The 19953-nt window shown below is 45.4% G+C and overlaps 1 protein-coding gene across 5 annotated transcripts in view; it reads right to left on the reverse strand.

Moving 5' to 3' along the window:
• Positions 1–10722: 10722 nt before the first annotated feature.
• LOC311111533 (SH2 domain-containing adapter protein F-like) overlaps positions 10723–19953 on the reverse strand; it is a 117433-nt gene continuing 108202 nt past the window's right edge. For 4 of the 5 annotated variants that reach the window (XM_084154275.1, XM_084154277.1, XM_084154274.1 and 1 more), the window contains one exon: positions 10723–12522. In XM_084154275.1, the coding sequence (XP_084010401.1) occupies positions 12336–12522 (187 nt within the window). In that variant the 3' untranslated portion in view covers positions 10723–12335. The remainder of the gene's footprint in view (positions 12523–19953) is intronic. The other variant, XM_084154278.1, reaches the window with a different exon arrangement.

Below are 19953 nucleotides of genomic sequence, written 5' to 3' on the forward strand. Positions count from 1 at the left end.
TCTACCCCTGAATCTGACTAATGACTCATTTAAAGGAGGGTTGGTGTTAGCCCCTGAAGGCTTTAAACTCATCGCTGTGTGAATATATACATAATCAAAGAGGGCTGTGTTCTACCAGAAATCTTAATTGTGTTTCAGACACAAACATTGACTCAGATCTGCTATAAAATATGCATTGGAAGAAAGCAGTGTTGACGACCCCTTGAGTCTAATTGTAATTCATACAGTTGTACACTAGGTGGCAATGTATAACCATTTACCATAATTCCTTTGCAATTCAATTCGATAGAGAAATAAGGAGTTGCAATTTGACAAATATTGCTAGCTAATGTTTGAACTGATTCTGAAACTGGTTCATTTGGGCTGCCAGATCAAAATAATACAAAATAATGTAATAGAATAACTGTATTATAGTTGTTTGAGAGTATTTGTAAATACCAGTATTAGACTATTTTGTGGTTCGATAAAAATCTGAGCTCATCCAATGTGTATGAGATTTATTACATTTTTACTCTTTTAACAGCTGACATTATGCAAGAATTAGAAATCTGAAGCTGTACTGTAGAGGGATTGCCTTGTCTCCATTCTCAGTAGCATCCATTCAGATGTTATTGTGTCTGAGCTGAACACAGTCACAATGAGCAAATGGGCTTGCTCTTTATTCACTGAGAAACAACCAGACCCATTTTGTGAGCTGCTTTGTCTAATTGTCTCCCATTGGGGTGCTGTGGAAGAAGAGCACAAATTGCATGCCCCCTCACCCTTCCATTCTCAATCTTCAGTAATTGCCCTGCTTAGTTTTATAACTGCGTCTTGGTGAATGCGGCTGCTCAATCAGTGAATTGCCCTTTCATGAGCACAGCCCCCAAACAGCTTTGTGTCCTTCTGTCCCCATTACCATTTTATATGCGTGCCGTGCACACCTGCGGGCAATTTCCCTCTCTGAATATCTCCTACAGAGTTTCAAAGTGAGGTCTCCCTGGACTCTTCAGAACTACATCAAATTATATCGAGTCTTCAATTGGTTGATACAACATTTGATTGCCTTTCAAGCAAATTTCAATAAATAATGAAGCACCATAGCAATTTACTTGCTGTAGGCCTATTAGACAATATATTGGTGGTCTTTGTTTGACAGATCACGTTAAAAGCATTACAGTAATGGTAGAGGTATTGTGATTATTAAACAGAAACACAAACCGTTAATTCATGTCACACCTATCCTCTTGATGTTTTTTTTCTTTTTTTTCTAGTATTTTCTACATTTCTAATGCCCCTGACCCTTTAACTGCAGCATCACATCCTCAAACAATATACTGTCACAACATCCAGGGAAGTTGCCATGGAGACGCATTTATCTGATTCAGAAGGGGATATGTAATCACACATTGCACATCTTCTCATATTGCTGTCATTGCACTACATTTAGGTTACACAAATTCTCTCTCTTTTTTTTTCTCCACTCGGAGGACAATGCAAAGAAGATGAAATGCTTTCCTCGTCTGTCTTTTTGCTGTGCTGTTTGACATCAAAATGGAGGTGAAAGAAGGTGCTGTCCAGACAGATCTGTTCAGTTTGTACCTGTGGCTGTGTAGTGACCTCTCTCCCCCTTCTGTTTATGCAGACAGGCTTGTGTGGGTCCTGCGGGGGATGAGGGTGCAAATATGGTGTTATTTGTGGATGAAGGCAATGTATTGGCTGTGTAGGAAACTGCACTTAATCGGGTGAGTCACTAATGTTTGACTAAAACAGTAGAGGGACAGAATGAATGCAGGGAAATAGGGGAGGACAGTAATTCCTCCAATCCTATCTCTCCCCATTGCCCCTGTCCCCCAGAGTCTTAGGTCATTATACCTTGTCTTCTCTCATGTATTCTGCTGCTCTGTAAACGCCTGACTATGTGCAGACTGCAGACACAGTGACTCAACCCAGGTTCATAGCTGGTTCACATGGCCCTGAGAAGAAAATTACCTTTCCTGAGTACAGCGGCTCCAAGCTCTGCTCACCGCTCTGCTCCAGCTCTCTTTCATCTAAACCACTGTCACGACAACATAGTTGGTTGGAAGAAGCTGTAATTCAAAAAGGAGGACAATAAATTATATAGAAACACTGACCCACCAGTCTCTGAGTATAGTGGCTTTGCTCTGGAGCAGACAAACTATTCACATTATCCAACACAACATTGACCTGTAGATTCAGGGGATGGAATAGGACAGTCCTACTTAATTATACTGTATGACTACACAGTGGAAAACTCTTTGCAGCCATAATAGACCATTTAAAGCAGAGTAAAAGCTAAGTTAATTTAACTGCCAGAGACTGCAGAATAATAACAGGTTTCACTTCGGGTCACCTCCTCAGACGTGTCAGAAGGGAGTTGGAGGAGAGTTCCTTTATCGTCTACCCATTTTGTTTTTGTCTTTTTAAATGATGCACAAATTATGTGTTATTAGCATCAAGTCTGTTTACCTGCGATTGCTTTCTGCCAGGCAAGACTGGGCTGAATATGAAATGAGTTGGTGATGGACAAGGGCCATTTTTTTTTATCCGTCTGTGGAATGGATGCATTCATTGCTGCTTTCAAGACATGTCTTTCAGGGCAGGCATTCTCCTCTGGGTGCTCTTTTGTCCACCAAAGGACGCTTTGATGCATTTCCTCTCAGGTGTTTTAACCATTGGTGGGTGTCTAATCCCTGGGAGAGGGTGATATCGCAGCAGTGGGAGAAAGGTTCGAAATGATACATCTCTCCAGAGCAGCTGGAAGGACCGTCATGAAGATACTGTATGGTAGAGAACGATAAGGATAACTGACTGGCGTGGCTGAGTAAGATTCACTCTATCGTATAGAACTCTGAATAAGATCTATACCTTAATCTAAACAAAACAGCAAAACAGCAATACCCTAAATCACCTTAGATGGATTCCCAGGAGAGTAAATGAGCACACTCCTGTTCAAGTATCAACTAACTGGTTCATTGCTGTTATGTCGACATTGGGTGGAGAATATTTCTCTACACTTTCACAAAAGAGGTGGAGGGGGATCACACTTTCCCTGCCTTATCCTTATTGCGTTTGGTTTTCCGTGGTAACTTCCATCTGTCTGTCCTCTGTCTCCTCATACAAGCTGTATCTAATAGAAAACACTGCTGACTTTATAGGCCAGCTAGGCTCCATTGTGAGGCTCTGAAAGGATGTTTACACATTGATCTAGCCCCACCTACTAACAGGAGGCAATAGGAGGAGAGCTGGGGAGAGGAGCATGCTGACTGACACTGCTTCCTTTTCAGGAGCAGAAACACTGAGCATTCAAACAGACATATAGAGCATCAAAACCACGTGGTCAGGATCCCTTGTCTGTCTGGTCTGCTTGTTACATTTACATTTGAGTCATTTAGCAGACGCTCTTATCCAGAGCGACTTACAGGAGCAATTAGGGTTAAGTGCCTTGCTCAAGGGCACATCGACAGATTTTTCACCTAGTCGGCTCGGGGATTAGAACCAGCGACCTTTCAGTTACTGGCACAACACTCTTAACCACTAAGCTGTGTGCTTGTGTTTAAATGAAGGATTCTCTAGCACCATCACCATCAAAGCCCAGGGTGTGTTCTCTGTAATCTCAACCGCTGTTCTCTGTCTCTCAGAGCTCTCCTGTAGTTGTTTATTAATTCATGAATTAAGTTTGCTCTCGAAGACACTAGAGACCGACTCAGACCATGTTTGGCTTACATAGCAATTAACACATTTCCTCTGTACAGATCTTTGGTTAGTTAATTAAATCACTATAAAATCATGGCCGGCCGGTGTGCAGTGAGAACTGGGTTGGGATTGTGTGGTGGAGCGGATGACCATTAATTACTAGGTTGACGTCAGTGCCTTTATCCACTCACTATTCCTGCAATACCCCGTCCTTGACTCAAACAACAGAGAGTAGCTATGGCACTTACCATTCAATAGACCCTTACCATGGTAACTGGTAATCACAACGGTATTGAGTTATTTACCAAACATCTTTTGGATTATTATTATTTTGTACATGTTTTTTACAGCATCAAGAAAGAGCCAAAAGACAGAGGGTTTGGACTCATAAACTCTACTTTATTTAGTTTGAAACTTGATGCCTCTATGTCCCCATACAATACATTCAGTATATACATTTGGCGATGAGGGACTGTACAGATATGTTATAGTAGTGCATACGTACATGGGAAGAAAATGTACACAAAAGCACTAAAACCACTTGACCTCAGAGTGGCTAGAGAGACAGCGAGTAAGTCAATGGCTGATGGCAACACATACACACACGTACGCACAACACTTCTCTGAGGGTGAGAAGGGCTATTTTAGGTTCCCACAGAGACATAACAAAGTGAAGAGTGAGTCTGCTGACTGAGACAAAGCCCCTTCTCTGCTTTCCAGAGTTCCCTCCCTTCCTCTAGCCAGGCGAGAGGACTTCCTCTGGGCAGTGTGGACATCGTACGTGGGACCTTGCCTACAGTAACATGCGTCTGTCAGCAGCACTGAATAAAGATCCTCCTCTTCTTTATGTTTCATCTCTACCACACAGGAACATTCTGAAGACATACAGTGCATTCAAAAACTAGTCAGACCACCTGACATTTTCCACATTTTGTTACGTTATAGCCTTATTCTAAAATGGATTAAACATTTTATTTTCCTCATCAATCTACACACAATACCCAATAATGACGAAGCGAAAACAGGTTTTTAGAAACTTTAGCAAAAAATAAAAAACGGAAATATCACATTTACATAAGTATTCAGAGCCTTTACTCATTACTTTGTTGAAGCACCTTTGGCAGCGATTACAGCCTTGAGTCTTCTTGGGTGTGATGCTACAAGCTTGGCACACCTGTATTTGGGGAGTTTCTCCCATTCTTCTCTGCAGATTCTCACAAGCTCTGTCAGATTGGATAGGGAGCGTCGCTGAACAGCTATTTTCAGGTCTCTCCAGAGATGTTGGATCGGGTTCAAGTCTGGGCTCTGGCTGGGCCACTCAAGGACATTCAGAGACTTGTCCTGAAGCCACTCCTGCGTTGTCTTGGCTGTGTGCTTAGGGTTGTCCTGTTTGAAGGTGAACCTTTGCCCCAGTCTGAGGGGCAATTCTGGAGCAGGTTTTCATCAAGGATCTCTCTGTACTTTGCTCCGTTCATCTTTCCCTCGATCCTGACTAGTCTCCCAGTCCCTGCCGCTGAAAAACATCCCCACAGCATGATGTGAAAGGAGGGGGTTCTTCTTTGTCTGAAACCAATGGCTAGCTAGTTTGCTAACTATTCTAGCTAACTAACTGGCTGAATAAGTTGACGACGGACTCGCTCAAGCTGTCGGGACTAACCCACAACGTTAGACACGGACACGAACGATCTGCTTCCGTGTTGATACACTGGTGGTTGTTGTGGCTGAGTATTGGCGCTAAACCCTGCTGTTGGAGACCGGCATGCTAGCTGGCTGTGGCGTCTTATGACGAGGTGCCCGGACGTTTTTCACGGAATAATACTGCACCTAGTTAGCTAGCTGAATAAACTAGGTTAGTCTATTCCTAGAAAACATTGAACCGCTGTAGTTTACAACAATTATAGTTTCTGAGGTGGAAGTTGGGAGAGTTATATTTGGGAGTTGTGGTGAGGGAGGCCCCGCTCTCTCCTTTCCCAGATGTTTAGTTCATTTTATTCCGATCTCCTCTGCATTATTGTAGCCATCTGCTGCAGCCTGTCAACTATGCCTCTGCCTATCCCTGTTCTCTCCTCTCCGCACAGGCTACACAAACGCCTCACACCGCGTGGCTGCTGCCTCTCTAACCTGGTGGTCCCTGCACGCACGACCCACGTGGAGTTCCAGGTCTCAGGCAGCCTCTGGAACTGCCATTCTGCTGCCAACAAGGCAGACTTCATCCCAGCCTATGCTACCCTCCAGTCCCTCGACTTCTTGGCGCTGACGGAAACATGGATTACCACTGAAAACACTGCTACTCCTGCTGCTCTCTCCTCGTCTGACCATGTGTTCTCGCATACCCCGAGAGCATCTGGTCAGCGGGGTGGTGGCACAGGAATCATCATCTCTCCCAAGTGGACATTCTCAATTTTTCCCCTGACCCATCTGTCTATCTCCTCATTTGAATTCCATGCTGTCACAGTCACTAGCCCATTTAAGCTGAATATCCTTGTCATCTATCGCCCTCCAGGTTCCCTTGGAGAGTTCATCAATGAGCTTGACGCCTTGATAAGTTCCTTTCCTGAGGATGGCTCACCCCTCACAGTTCTGGGGGATTTCAACCTCCCTACGTCTACATTTGACTCATTTCTCTCTGCCTCCTTCTTTCCACTCCTCTCCTCTTTTGACCTCACCTTCTCACTGTCCCCCCCTACTCACAAGGCAGGCAATACGCTTGACCTCATCTTTACTAGATGCTGTTCTTCTACTAATCTCACTGCAACTCCCCTCCAAGTCTCCGACCACTACTTTGTATCCTTTTCTCTCTCCCTCTCCTCCAACACTACTCAGTCTGCCCCTACACAGATGGTAATGCGCCGTCGCAACCTTCGCTCTCTCTCTCCCGCTACTCTCTCCTCTTCCATCCTATCATCTCTTCCCTCTGCTCAATCCTTCTCTCTCCAATCTCCTGATTCTGCCTCCTCAACCCTCCGCTCCTCCCTTTCTGCATCCTTTGACTCTCTATGTCCCCTATCCTCCCGGCCGGCTCGATCCTCCCCTCCAGCTCCGTGGCTTGATGACTCATTGCGAGCTCACAGAACAGAGCTCCGGGCAGCTGAGCGGAAATGGAAGAAAACTAGACTCCCTGCAGACCTGGCATCTTTTCACTCCCTCCTCACCACATGCTCTCACCACTGGTGTCCCCCAGGGCTCAGTTCTAGGCCCTCTCCTATTCTCGCTATACACCAAGTCACTTGGCTCTGTCATATCCTCACATGGCCTCTCCTATCATTGCTACGCTGACGACACACAACTAATCTTCTCCTTTCCCCCTTCTGATAACCAGGTGGCGAATCGCATCTCTGCATGTCTGGCAGACATATCAGTATGGATGACGGATCACCACCTCAAGCTGAACCTCGGCAAGACGGAGCTGCTCTTCCTCCCGGGGAAGGACTGCCCGTTCCATGATCTCACCTTCACGGTTGACAACTCCGTTGTGTCCTCCTCCCAGAGTGTGAAGAGCCTTGGCGTGACCCTGGACAACACCCTGTCATTCTCCGCTAACATCAAGGCGGTGACCCGATCCTGTAGGTTCATGCTCTACAACATTCGGAGAGTACGACCCTGCCTTACACAGGAAGCGGCACAGGTCCTAATCCAGGCACTTGTCATCTCCCGTCTGGATTACTGCAACTCGCTGTTGGCTGGGCTCCCTGCCTGTGCCATTAAACCCCTACAACTCATCCAGAATGCCGCAGCCCGTCTGGTGTTCAACCTTCCCAAGTTCTCTCACGTCACCCCGCTCCTCCGCACACTCCACTGGCTTCCAGTTGAAGCTCGCATCTGCTACAAGTCCATGGTGCTTGCCTACGGAGCTGTGAGGGGAACGGCACCTCCGTACCTTCAGGCTCTGATCAGTCCCTACACCCAAACAAGGGCACTGCGTTCATCCACCTCTGGCCTGCTGGCTCCCCTATCTCTGCGGAAGCATAGTTCCCGCTCAGCCCAGTCAAAACTGTTCGCTGCTCTGGCACCCCAATGGTGGAACAAGCTCCCTCATGACGCCAGGACAGCGGAGTCACTCACCACCTTCCGGAGACATTTGAAACCCCACCTCTTTAAGGAATACTTGGGATAGGATAAAGTAATCATTCTACCCCTTCTCCCCCGATTGCTCAGTTTGGCTGGGCAGCCAGCTCTAGGAAGAGTCTTGGTGGTTCCAAACTTGTTCCATTTAACAATGATGGAGGCCACTGTGTTCTTGGGGACCTTCAATGCTGCAGAAATTGTTTGGTACCCTTCCCCAGATCTGTGCCTCGACACAATCCTGTCTCGGAGCTCTACGGACAATTCCTTCGACTTCATGGCTTCGTTTTTGCTCTGACATGCACTTTCAACTGTGGGACCTTATATAGACAGGTGTGTGCCTTTCCAAATAATGTCCAATCAATTGAATTTACCACAGGTGGACTCCAATGAAGTTGTAGAAACATTTCAAGGATGATTAATGGACACCTGAGCTCAATTTCGAGTCATAGCAAAGGGTCTGAATACTTATGTAAATAAGGTTTCTGGTTTTTATTCTTTATACATTTGCAAAAATGTCTAAAAACCTTTTTTCGCTTTGTCATTATGGGGTATTGTGTGTAGACTGATGAGGATTTTTTTGTATTTAATACATTTTACAATAAGGCTGTAATGTAACAAAATGTGGAAAAAGGGAAGGGGTCAGAATACTTTCCGAATGCACACTACCGGTCAAAAGTCTTAGAACACCTACTCATTCAAGGGTTTTTCTTTATTTTTACTATTTTCTACATTGTAGAATAATAGTGAAGACATAAAAACTATGAAATAACATATGGAATCATGTAGTAACCAAAAATGTGTTAAACAAATCAAAATACATTTTATATTTGAGATTCTTCAAATAGCAACACTTTGCTTTGATGACAGCTTTACACACTCTTGGCATTCTCTCAACCAGCTTCATGAGGTAGTCACCTGGAATGCATTTCAATTATCAGGTGTACCTTCTTAAAAGTTAATTTGTGGAATTTATTTCCTTCTTAATGCGTTTGAGCCAATCAGTTGTGTTGTGACAAGGTAGGGGGGTACACAGAAGATAGCCCTATTTGGTAAAAGACCAAGTCCATATAAGAACAGCTCAAATAAGGAAAGAGAAAACGACAGTCCATCATTACTTTAAGACATGAAGGCCAGTCAATACGGAAAATGTCAAGAACTTTGAACGTTTCTTCAAGTGCAGTTGCAAAAACCATCAGGCAATATGATGAAACTGGCTCTCATGAGGACCGCCACAGGAATGGAGGACTCAGTTACCTCTGCTGCAGAGGATAAGTTCATTAGAAATTGCAGCCCAAATAAATGCTTCACAGAGTTCATGTCACAGACACATCTCAACATCAACTGTTCAGAGGAGACTGTGTGAATCAGGCCTTCATGGTCAAATTGCTGCAAAGAAACCACTACTAAAGGACACCAATAAGAAGAAGAGACTTGCTTGGGCCAAGAAACACGAGCAATGGACATTAGACCGGTGGAAATGTGTCCTTTGGTCTGGAGTCCAAATTGGAGATTTTTGGTTCCAACCGCCGTGTCTTTGTGAGACACGTGTGGGTGAACGGATGATCTCTGCATGTGTATTTCCCACCGTAAAGCATGGAGGAGGAGGTGTTATGGTGTGGGGGTGCTTTGCTGGTGACACTGTCTGTGATTTATTTAGAATTCAAGACACACTTAACCAGCATGGCTACCACAGCATTCTGCAGCGATACGCCATCCCATCTTGTTTGGGCTTAGTGGGACTATCATTTGTTTTTCAACAGGACAATGACCCAACACACCTTCAGGCTGTGTAAGGGCTATTTTACCAAGAAGGAGAGTGATGGAGTGCTGCATCAGATGACCTGGCCTCCACAATCCCCCGTCCTCAACCAACTTGAGATGGTTTGGGATGAGTCAGACCGCAGAGTGAAGGAAACGCAGCCAACAAATGCTCTGCATATGTGGGAACTCCTTCAAGACTGTTGGAAAAGCATTCCAGGTGAAGCTGGTTTAGAGAATGCAGAGAGTGTGCAAAGCTGTCATCAAGGCAAAGAGTGGCTATTTGAAGAATCTCAAATATAACATATATTTTGATTTGTTTAACACTTTTTTGGTTACTACATGATTCCACATGTGTTATTTCATATTTTGATGTCTTCACTATTATTCTACAAAGTAGAAAATAGTAAAAATAAAGAAAACCCCTTGAATGAGTAGGTGTTCTAAAACTTTTGACCGGTAGTGTATATCATGTATTTAATTAATAAAAATGTGAGAACAATTTCCCTCCATTACAATGGCCCTCTCCGGCAACATCACAGTTACCTCATGAAGGTGTGGGATAGTCTAATCATGACATTGACAGACAAGCTCCTAAACCTGTCATGAAGAGTCATATACTGTATGCCAGTGGTTCCCAACCAGGGGTACTAGGACCCCTAGGGGTACTTGGCCTATCCACAGGGGATACTTGAGAAGACTCATGAGACCATAGGCCTACTGGTAAAATGCACATGAGGGGGTACTTCAGGGGTACTCCGGGCAGAGCAAGATTCAGTTGGTAGTACAGTAACTGAAAAAGGTTGGGAACCACTGCTGCTGTATGCAACCCTACTTTACTTGTTCCCTTATCTTACCAACAAAATCAATTCACCTCCAGCAAAACACTTGTATAATTCTCTTAATTCTTTGGAAATGCCAATTGGAAAACAGCCTTAGATTTCCGCATCTGCAATGATGCCTCCTACTGGCTATGGGATTGCATAGCATGCTTCAGCACTCTCCTTATTAACATTTAGATTTGAAAGGACACGTCAGTCCCTCTGGTTCAGGGGAGAAGTCAAACTCCAAGAACAAAGAGAGGCTTCAAGCAATGTCTCTAAATTCAAGGTCTGTACCAGAATAAGACAGGGTCGTGTGGGGTAGAGAGGATAGAACACACAGAGACAATAAAGTAAATCAAGAGTAAAGTGAATAAGAAACCAATTTTGAGATGTGTGTATTAAATAATTCCAACAGAGGGGTTATGACAGACTGGAGGTCAGAGTTCATCCAGGAAAATTGAGTCCTCCGATTGGTCCATGGGGATTCTACAGACAGTCTTTATGTGAGGCTTGACAATCCCATTGGTCACGAGACACCATTACTCATCATCAGTGTCTCAGAGTCAGAGTCAGGCCACAGAGGCAGTTGGACACATGGAAGCAGAACTGACTAAAACACAAAGCAAAGCACCACAGTATATGAGGCCAGGCCCGGGGTATTCAAACTCTGCCCAAACACGATCACATGGCACAGAATAGTGAGGGCCGGATGCCACGAGGCAGGCCTTCACAGAGAGGAGTAACACATCTGTAATAAGAAGAATTACCCCAGAATAAATTACAGTCACAGAACAATCGTTGAAAGAAGCAGAACTCTAGAAATCAGCGGATCTAATCCGACTGATTTAACCCATGCATTATAAGGCATTAACCAAACATTTGTTACTGACATCACACAATTTCATAGTGACTATACATACAAATGCTGATCTGTAAAATGTAGTTTTAAAAAAAGAACCAAAAACATTATCTGATTGACTGGTTTATGCAAAAACCTATTCTTAAACCATAGATGCAATTTGTTGGGAATCGGAGTCGCATGGTGGGGATTGGATCAATATCTGCAATCCCATTGTACCTATTGATCTGCAGATAGACGAATGAAATTGATTTTCTGAGGTAGACAATGCAGGCATATTCCATTCTCCCAATCCAAAGATATTCTACGATGGGGAAGGTAATTTGGCCCATTTTTAGACTAGGCGCCCAACTCTGGCTCATTTAGCCAATGGTGCTACTGCTTTGTAACATAGTGATCCATCTATCAGTCTGCTGACTGTCAAACCAGAGCTGTACTTACGCTGTCCTACCAATGGGACACCCGTGGTGATGGATATCAGAAATTACAGTCCCGGGAATAGACAGAGACATCAGTTTGTAGACCGTACAGCACTTAAACACTAAACTGTTGTTGCACTGATGGGGAAAGTATTCACACAGGGCAGGTTTATTGAGTTTGCCAGCCACTGTAGAGTGCCCATACAATATAACCCAACTCCAATACATTAATTTGCCTTCCCCGCTTCCTTTATAAGGCCATTACAATCTTTAGGTTCCCCTCACTAAACAAACATGACACTTTCAGCAGAACTTGGGAGCCAAATCCAATACCAATATGAACAGGTCTTGTGTGGAGGAGATGGGTACAGAGTGGTACTGTTGAGGAAGCAGCTGTGGGATCAGTGAAACAATGCTTGTCAGCAGATAAAGTGTCAGTCAATGATGCGATGATAATGTTATAGCAAATACAAACAAAAAGTTAAAAGCAGGACTGGGATCAGGTGGGTGATGACAGGTGAGCTGTGTTATCATCATCATCATCATCATCATCATCATCATCATCATCATCATCATCCCTGCCTCCTCCGCCAACTTGAACTCTGTCCTTCAGACCAATCAGACAGAAGCAGATAGGCAGAGCGACAGGGTTTCCCAGGGGAGGTGGCAGGAGAGGGCATCTGACCCGAGTGACCTTTGGGGAAGGAAGTGTCACTATAGTGTTCTGATGGCCACGGGGTAGAGCAGGGACATGTGCTCGGCCCCCTTGATGGGCAGCTTGCGGCTGGAGTAGAAGTGGATGATCTCGGGGACACTGACGAAGGGACAGCTGTTTTGACCCAGGATGTACTTGTTCTCCTTCGTCCTCGACAGCTTCATGTGCATGAAGCCCTGGCTGCTCCTAGATGGAGAGAGAAAACAATATTTCAGCTCTAAATATTATGAGTGCTTTATCTCTCAGCGGTACAGTGTGACAGATCATTCCCAGGTGATGCAGTAAAGTAGGGCTGGTTTAGAACCCAGGTCACATACTGCATGCTCCTAAGTAAGGTAAATCGAGAATGCTACAGGTCTAATGAGCAGCCAGGAAGAATCACTTAGGCTACACCAGTTAATAAATGCAGAGCAAATGAAATGCTGGGCTGTGCTCCCTACAGTATTTCTAGGCCTGAGCCGGAGCCTTGGATCTGTGTGCTTTACAGCTCTTAAGTAATCTCCTGCTCCGGAGCCTTGTCTTAATGAGAAATGTGGCTGTATAAAACCCATTATGCTGCACTGGACAGCAGCTGCAGGCAGGAGGGCAGTGACACAGGCCTTTGCTCACATAGGAGAGGGAGAGGAGGAGAGAGGAGAGAGGTCAGAGAGAGAGAGGAAGAGGACAGAGATGACAAAGAGAAGAGGGGAGAGAGAGAGAGAGAGAGAGAGAGAGAGAGAGAGAGAGAGAGAGAGAGAGAGAGAGAGAGAGAGAGAGAGAGAGAGAGAGAGGTAGAGGGGGAGAGGGGGAGAGGGGATAGAGGAAAAGTCCTCAGGAGACCATTTATCAGAAACCTTTTTTGCAACAAGCAGCCACAGTTAGGAAAATTATATATACAATATTTAGCAGAGCAGGTGTCCCCTCTCCTGTAAACAGAAATAAAACAGTGGAATAACAACCAGTGATTGACTGTACAGCCTTCCTGTTCCCATAAGAAGGGAGTGGCATTCAAAGACAGAAATATGTTTTCTAAGCCATTCTGTGTGTGTGTGTGTGTGTGTGTGTGTGTATATATGTGTGTCCATTATCAGCAGAAAGCACAAATTGCTGGGCATCTTAAATGAGATGTCCTTACTTCCCTTATCTTATAATTGCATTGGAAAAGCCTGAAGCCATATTATCTCACTAAGACACCAGCAGAAACAAAGCCATGCAGAGAACACCAACATTAGGATCAAGGGGAAACGTAACAGGTTCAATTAAGGGACAATAACCATTAAAAATGACATTTCTCAAAACATCAGAGGCATATACTTATTGTAAGTCAAATCTTTCATCAGTTCATGAACCAAGAGATAAAACCCTAGTGTGACATGGTGAAACTAGTGAGGACCAATGCAGATGAAGAACAGTCAACATGAATTCTCTCATATCTTCTATTCAACACATTGCTGCTGTAAGACTGGCAAGTCACAGCCTTGACATATGTAGTTGCTGCATTAAAAGTATGGTTAGAGATGGGAAGATAGAAGGAGAGAGTCGGAGAGGGGGAGACAGAGACAGTAAAAGAAACGAGGGAGATTGAGAGCATCTAGTGTGAGGAGACGTGGATGATCGTTTTATAAGAGAGCTGAGGGAGAGGACTGCAGGGTTTCTCTGCTGCTATAAAAGTGAAGTAAATACAGCTAGCTTCAGCCTCCTCCATTACTGCGCCTCATCACCCAGCCAGCTCCTCCATTTGAATACATCTCTGTCATTACCAGGATGTTAATCAAATCAAAGTGTATTGGTTGGAGTATAGGATAACATATATCACTAGTCACAGAGCCTGTTCACTGCCTACATCCCAAATTACACCCTGTTCCCTATTTACTGCACTACTTTTGACCAGGGCCCATAGGGCTTAGGCCAAAAGTAGTGCGCTATATAGGGAAGTAGGGTGCCAATTTGGGATGTAGTCACTGTGTTGCTGCTTCTTAAGCTGGGCCAGGAGAGGAAGGGCCACTCTGAAGGCAAAGTGTGATCGATTCATCAACAGTTTGAGGAGACAGGCCTTGGGTTACATGGGCACACCACTTAAAAAGCTAAACACATCAATAGGAACATTTTAAAATCCCCCGAAGATTTCCTTCCCCGTCAGCGTTTAGCTATGCTTATCGCGTTTCAGCTCCGTGGAGACTCAGAGACAACGGAGCAACAGACCACTACTCACTGCTGTCTGATAACAGAAATGTAGGGCTATTTTTGACAAGACTGGGCCTTTTGTGTTTGTTATCATATCCTATTTAGTTGTGCGCTTTTATTGTCTAATCTGGATTCATTTCACTCTGGAGGAGTGTCCTGGTGTCCTGTTCACCGGGGTCTATGACTTTCACTTGAACCCTCATCCTCACAGCAGAGAAATAGAGACAGCAATCCTCGTTTATCTCCAACTCTCATATATTAGACTGAACTATGAATTATGCTTCAATGCAATAAATCTGTGGCATCAGAGAAGCCAAATTCACCCAACATAAGATAATGATCCAGAAAGAAAGCAATGACCTTATGAAGCATTGTGGGACAGGAAATGTCCTGAATAGCTATTCTTCTGGTTTAATACGTACTGTGGCAGCCACAAACAGAGCGTGTCTGACTGGAAGGATTACTAACACGATCAGGACATGATCACACCTGTTCCTCATGGTTTAGAGTGATTTAAAAAACAAGAATGTGGTTGGTGGTTCTCATAATAGGTCAACTACACTGCTCAAAAAAATAAAGGGAACACTTAAACAACACAATGTAACTCCAAGTCAATCACACTTCTGTGAAATCAAACTGTCCACTTAGGAAGCAACACTGATTGACAATAAATGTCACATGCTGTTGTGCAAATGGAATAGACAACAGGTGGAAATTATAGGCAATTAGCAAGACACCCCCAATAAAGGACTGGTTTTGCAGGTGGTGACCACAGACCACTTCTCAGTTCCTATGCTTCCTGGCTGATGTTTTGGTCACTTTTGAATGCTGGCGGTGCTTTCACTCTAGTGGTAGCATGAGACGGAGTCTACAACCCACACAAGTGGCTCAGGTAGGGCAGCTCATCCAGGATGGCACATCAATGCGAGCTGTGGCAAGAAGGTTTGCTGTGTCTGTCAGCGTAGTGTCCAGAGCATGGAGGCGCTACCAGGAGACAGGCCAGTACATCAGGAGACGTGGAGGAGGCCGTAGGAGGGCAACAACCCAGCAGCAGGACCGCTACCTCCGCCTTTGGGCAAGGAGGAGCAGGAGGAGCACTGCCAGAGCCCTGCAAAATGACCTCCAGCAGGCCACAAATGTGCATGTGTCTGCTCAAACGGTCAGAAACAGACTCCATGAGGGTGGTATGAGGGCCCGACGTCCACAGGTGGGGGTTGTGCTTATAGCCCAACACCGTGCAGGACGTTTGGCATTTGCCAGAGAACACCAAGATTGGCAAATTCGCCACTGGCACCCTGTGCTCTTCACAGATGAAAGCAGGTTCACACTGAGCACGTGACAGACGTGACAGAGTCTGGAGACGCCGTGGAGAACGTTCTGCTGCCTGCAACATCCTCCAGCATGACCGGTTTGGCGGTGGGTCAGTCATGGTGTGGGGTGGCATTTCTTTGGGGGGCCGCACAGCCCTCCATGTGCTCACCAGAGGTAGCCTGACTGCCATTAGGTACCGAGATGAGATCCTCAGACCCCTTGTGAGACCATATGCTGGTGCGGTTGGCCCTGGGTTCCTCCTAATGCAAGACAATGCTAGACCTCATGTGGCTGGAGTGTGTCAGCAGTTCCTGCAAGAGAAAGGCATTGATGCTATGGACTGGCCCGCCCGTTCCCCAGACTTGAATCCAATTGAGCACATCTGGGACATCATGTCTCGCTCCATCCACCAACGCCACGTTGCACCACAGACTGTCCAGGAGTTGGCGAATGCTTTAGTCCAGGTCTGGGAGGAGATCCCTCAGGAGACCATCCGCCACCTCATCAGGAGCATGCCCAGGCGTTGTAGGGAGGTCATACAGGCACGTGGAGGCCACACACACACTACTGAGCCTCATTTTGACTTGTTTTAAGGACATTACATCAAAGTTGGATCAGCCTGTAGTGTGGTTTTCCACTTTAATTTTGAGGGTGACTCCAAATCCAGACCTCCATGGGTTGATAAATTTGATTTCCATTGATAATTTTTGTGTGATTTTGTTGTCAGCACATTCAACTATGTAAAGAAAAAAGTATTTAATAAGATTATTTCATTCATTCAGATCTAGGATGTGTTATTTTAGTGTTCCCTTTATTTGTTTGAGCAGTGTATATTGTACAAAACATAAATCTGTGTTGTTGTTGTGTTTCATTTGGGAACCATTCCAGTTGTGCTAATATCCAAGAACAAAACATTCATTAATAAAACACATTGAACTGTGCACTGAACTGCACGCACACTGAACTGCGCACTCCACCACAAACTGGGAGAGCCCTCACTGGGAGAGCCCTCACTGGGACAGCCCTCACTGGGAGAGCCCTCACTGGGAGAGCCCTGTGTCTCTCACAAGAAAGACAAAAAGAGGAGGAAACTTTTCTGAGACACTTTTGCCTCTCCTGGCATGAGTTCAGTTGCCAACGCAAAGAGCTTTTGTTGTTCTTTCTACAGTTCCAAGGCTTTCTAGTTTCCCATGTGTTATAGCATCAACACATTTTGTTGCATAAATCTTTGTTTTCCTCTTTCATCAACGGTTTATTTTCTACCTCAGTCAGCCCGTAAACCCGGCTGCGTAAAACCTCTCCCTGGGGTGAGGAGGCAGAGCTACGCCACTCAGAGACTAGTGAAAGGTTAAATGTGTTTTATGCACCGAAAAGAGCACTCATCTTCAGAGAGAGGAGGAGAGAGAGAGTGGGAGAGAAAGAGAGAGAGAGAGACAGAGACAAACGGAGACAGAGACTAGGTACCATCTCTCCCTGTCAAAAGGCTCTCGAGACACATGGCTAGTGAAAGTCTGGGCCTTCATCAATGATGCAAAGCACAAACGTGCCACCGAACGGGCCTCATGAATATTTCAGCAGCTCCAGACATGGAGTATCTAAACACAGGGTCTCCAGCCCCTGCCACAGAGGCTTCTAGGAAGCAGGAGAAGGAGGAGGCTCCAACATGATCAGACTGAACTCTGTCACCTCCTCCCCACTGCCGGCTACATGAATCAACCTGCTGATTGTTTACTGGGTTGATCTTAATGACCCTACAGCCTCCTCTGCTTCCTACCAGTACTGCACAACAAACACAGTCAAGCTGGCAGGACACAGGCACATGATCCACCACACACACCAGAGAGCTGTTTAGAAATATCTGCCTTCCTGCCTTTGCCCTGGGTGGATGACATCTCCACTGATCTGTGCAGGAGGTCCAACAAAGAGAGTGTTGTAAACAGCCTTTTACACAACTATGATTTATGGTTCGCAAACCAATTGGTCTCACAAGCACACAGACACGGAACAATTAGTTCCATCACTCCTTTCTGGAACTGACACAATTAGTCCCATTATCCTGGGATGGACATTGGTGATCCTAGACGCACTCAGAAGTCTATGTGTTTGAACTTTGAACTCAGAGTCAATATGACTTTCTACCACTATGACTGGCCATGGAGGCAGCCGGACTGACAGGGTCAGAGGTTCAGTCCTGCTGGCTGAAAGGTCACCGTGTGTGGGCTGACTGAGAAGGACAGCTCCTACTGGGGATCAATAACACTCCTCTCCTCCACCCCCTCAGACACAGCATGGGATGTGTCATAGTGGGCACCCCGCCGGTCGCCACCAGTCTCCCCAAACAAACCCCAGCCCCAGCCCTGTCTGTCCAATAAGGCCTACCTGCCTACTGCACCAGACAGTCCAACCAATGGCCCAGCACTGTCTGTCCAATCAAGCCCACCAGTCTAATTCCCTGTGTGTCCCCAGGCAGGCCAGAGCAGAGTTCTAGAGCTCTGGTAATGAAATCAGCAGTCAGTGTGAGGAGCAGTGGAGCAGCTCTGGCCAGCATCATCTCCTCCTGCCAGCAGAGATGAGCCTAAAGCAGACTGACAAGGAACGTCCTCGGCCCCAGCAACTGTTTTTCCCCCTGCTGCAATGTATCTAATCTATCACTGACTTTATCGACAGATATGTGCTTTATTGTGAATAATGTGCAGAAAATTATCTATATAAAAAAAAAAGAAGCTCATAACAAAAGAGCATAAATGGCAGTTTCTATCTGAAGAAAGGTGACAATAATACTGTAGAACTGTCTTCCATGGCCATAACTCAAGCAGTTATCTTCTCTGCAGCTCATATCAGAGGCACTTCCTCTGCCCCTGTGGTGAAATGGTTTTCTCAGCCAGGTATTGCTGTGTGCTGGTGAAATGGCAGCCCGCTGACACTCATCAGTTGGCAGCCTCCCTGCGGTAGTGTGAGCCCTCAGAACCTCTGAGTTGATGGGATGTGACTGCCCTGTGGATGTGAGTGCCCGCTGTGCAGCGAGACCCTTTAAGCTACCCTCCAGCCAAATGTCAGACCAGACTAAAACAATCAGGGCCTGTCCCCTGGACCCACTGCTGGCCCGGAGACAGGTCACAGTCAGGGGGCAGAGGTCAGCCAGTGGGGCAATTTGAACTCAGTTCTGGGCAAGTCAGCGAATCAGAGCACCAACAGGGCCAGAGAGGTTACCTGGTGGAGGTGGGAGGGCATCATGTAGGAAGGACAGGGGTCTTAAAGGTGATGTGCATTACCATACTGAACAAACTGAGTCAGCAAGTAGGTAGGAGGTGAGGAAGACTCCTGGAGGCAGAATAATGGTGCTGTACTGTGTGTTGAACTGGTACTCGATCTATAGAACTATACTCTATGATAACCTGTGAACACCCTCAGTGAAGTGTGTGTGTCATACTGTAAATAGTGCCTTCAGAAAGTATTCATACTCTTGTCTTATTCCACATTTTGTCGTGTTACAGCCTGAATTCAACATGGATTAAGTTGATTTTATTTCTCACCCATCTACACACAATACCCCATAATGACAAAGTCAAAACATGTTTTTAGAAATGTTTGCAAATGTATTGAAAATGAAATATCTAATTTACATAAAGTCAATCCTTTGTGGAAGCACCTTCCATCTTTCCACTGATTTCCAATGGGATTCAAGTCTCGGCTTTGGCTGGGCCACTCAAGGACTTTCACATTCTTGTTCTGAAGCCATTCCACCGTTGCTTTGGCTGTATGCTTGCGGTCATTGTACTGTTGGAACGTAAATCTTCGCCCCAGTCTAAGGTCATTTGCACTCTGAAGCAGGTTCTCATCAAGGATTTTCCTGTATTTGGCTCCATTCATTGTTCCCTCTATCATTACCAGTCTCCCAGTCCCTGCCGCTGAATCGCATCCACATAGCATGATGCTGCCACCACCATGCTTCACAGTAGGGATGGCGTTAGACAGGTGATGTGCCTGGTTTTCTCCATACATAGCGCTTTGCATTCAGGCCACAGAATCTTTTGCCTTTTGATCTTAGTCTTTCATGTCCCTTTTTGCAAACTTTAGGCGTGCTGTCATGTGCCTTTTTCTCATGTGTAGCATATGGCCACTCTACCATAAAACCCAGATTGG

Source organism: Coregonus lavaretus (assembly GCF_964263955.1).
Source record: "Coregonus lavaretus genome assembly, chromosome: 37".
NCBI lineage: Eukaryota > Metazoa > Chordata > Actinopteri > Salmoniformes > Salmonidae > Coregonus > Coregonus lavaretus.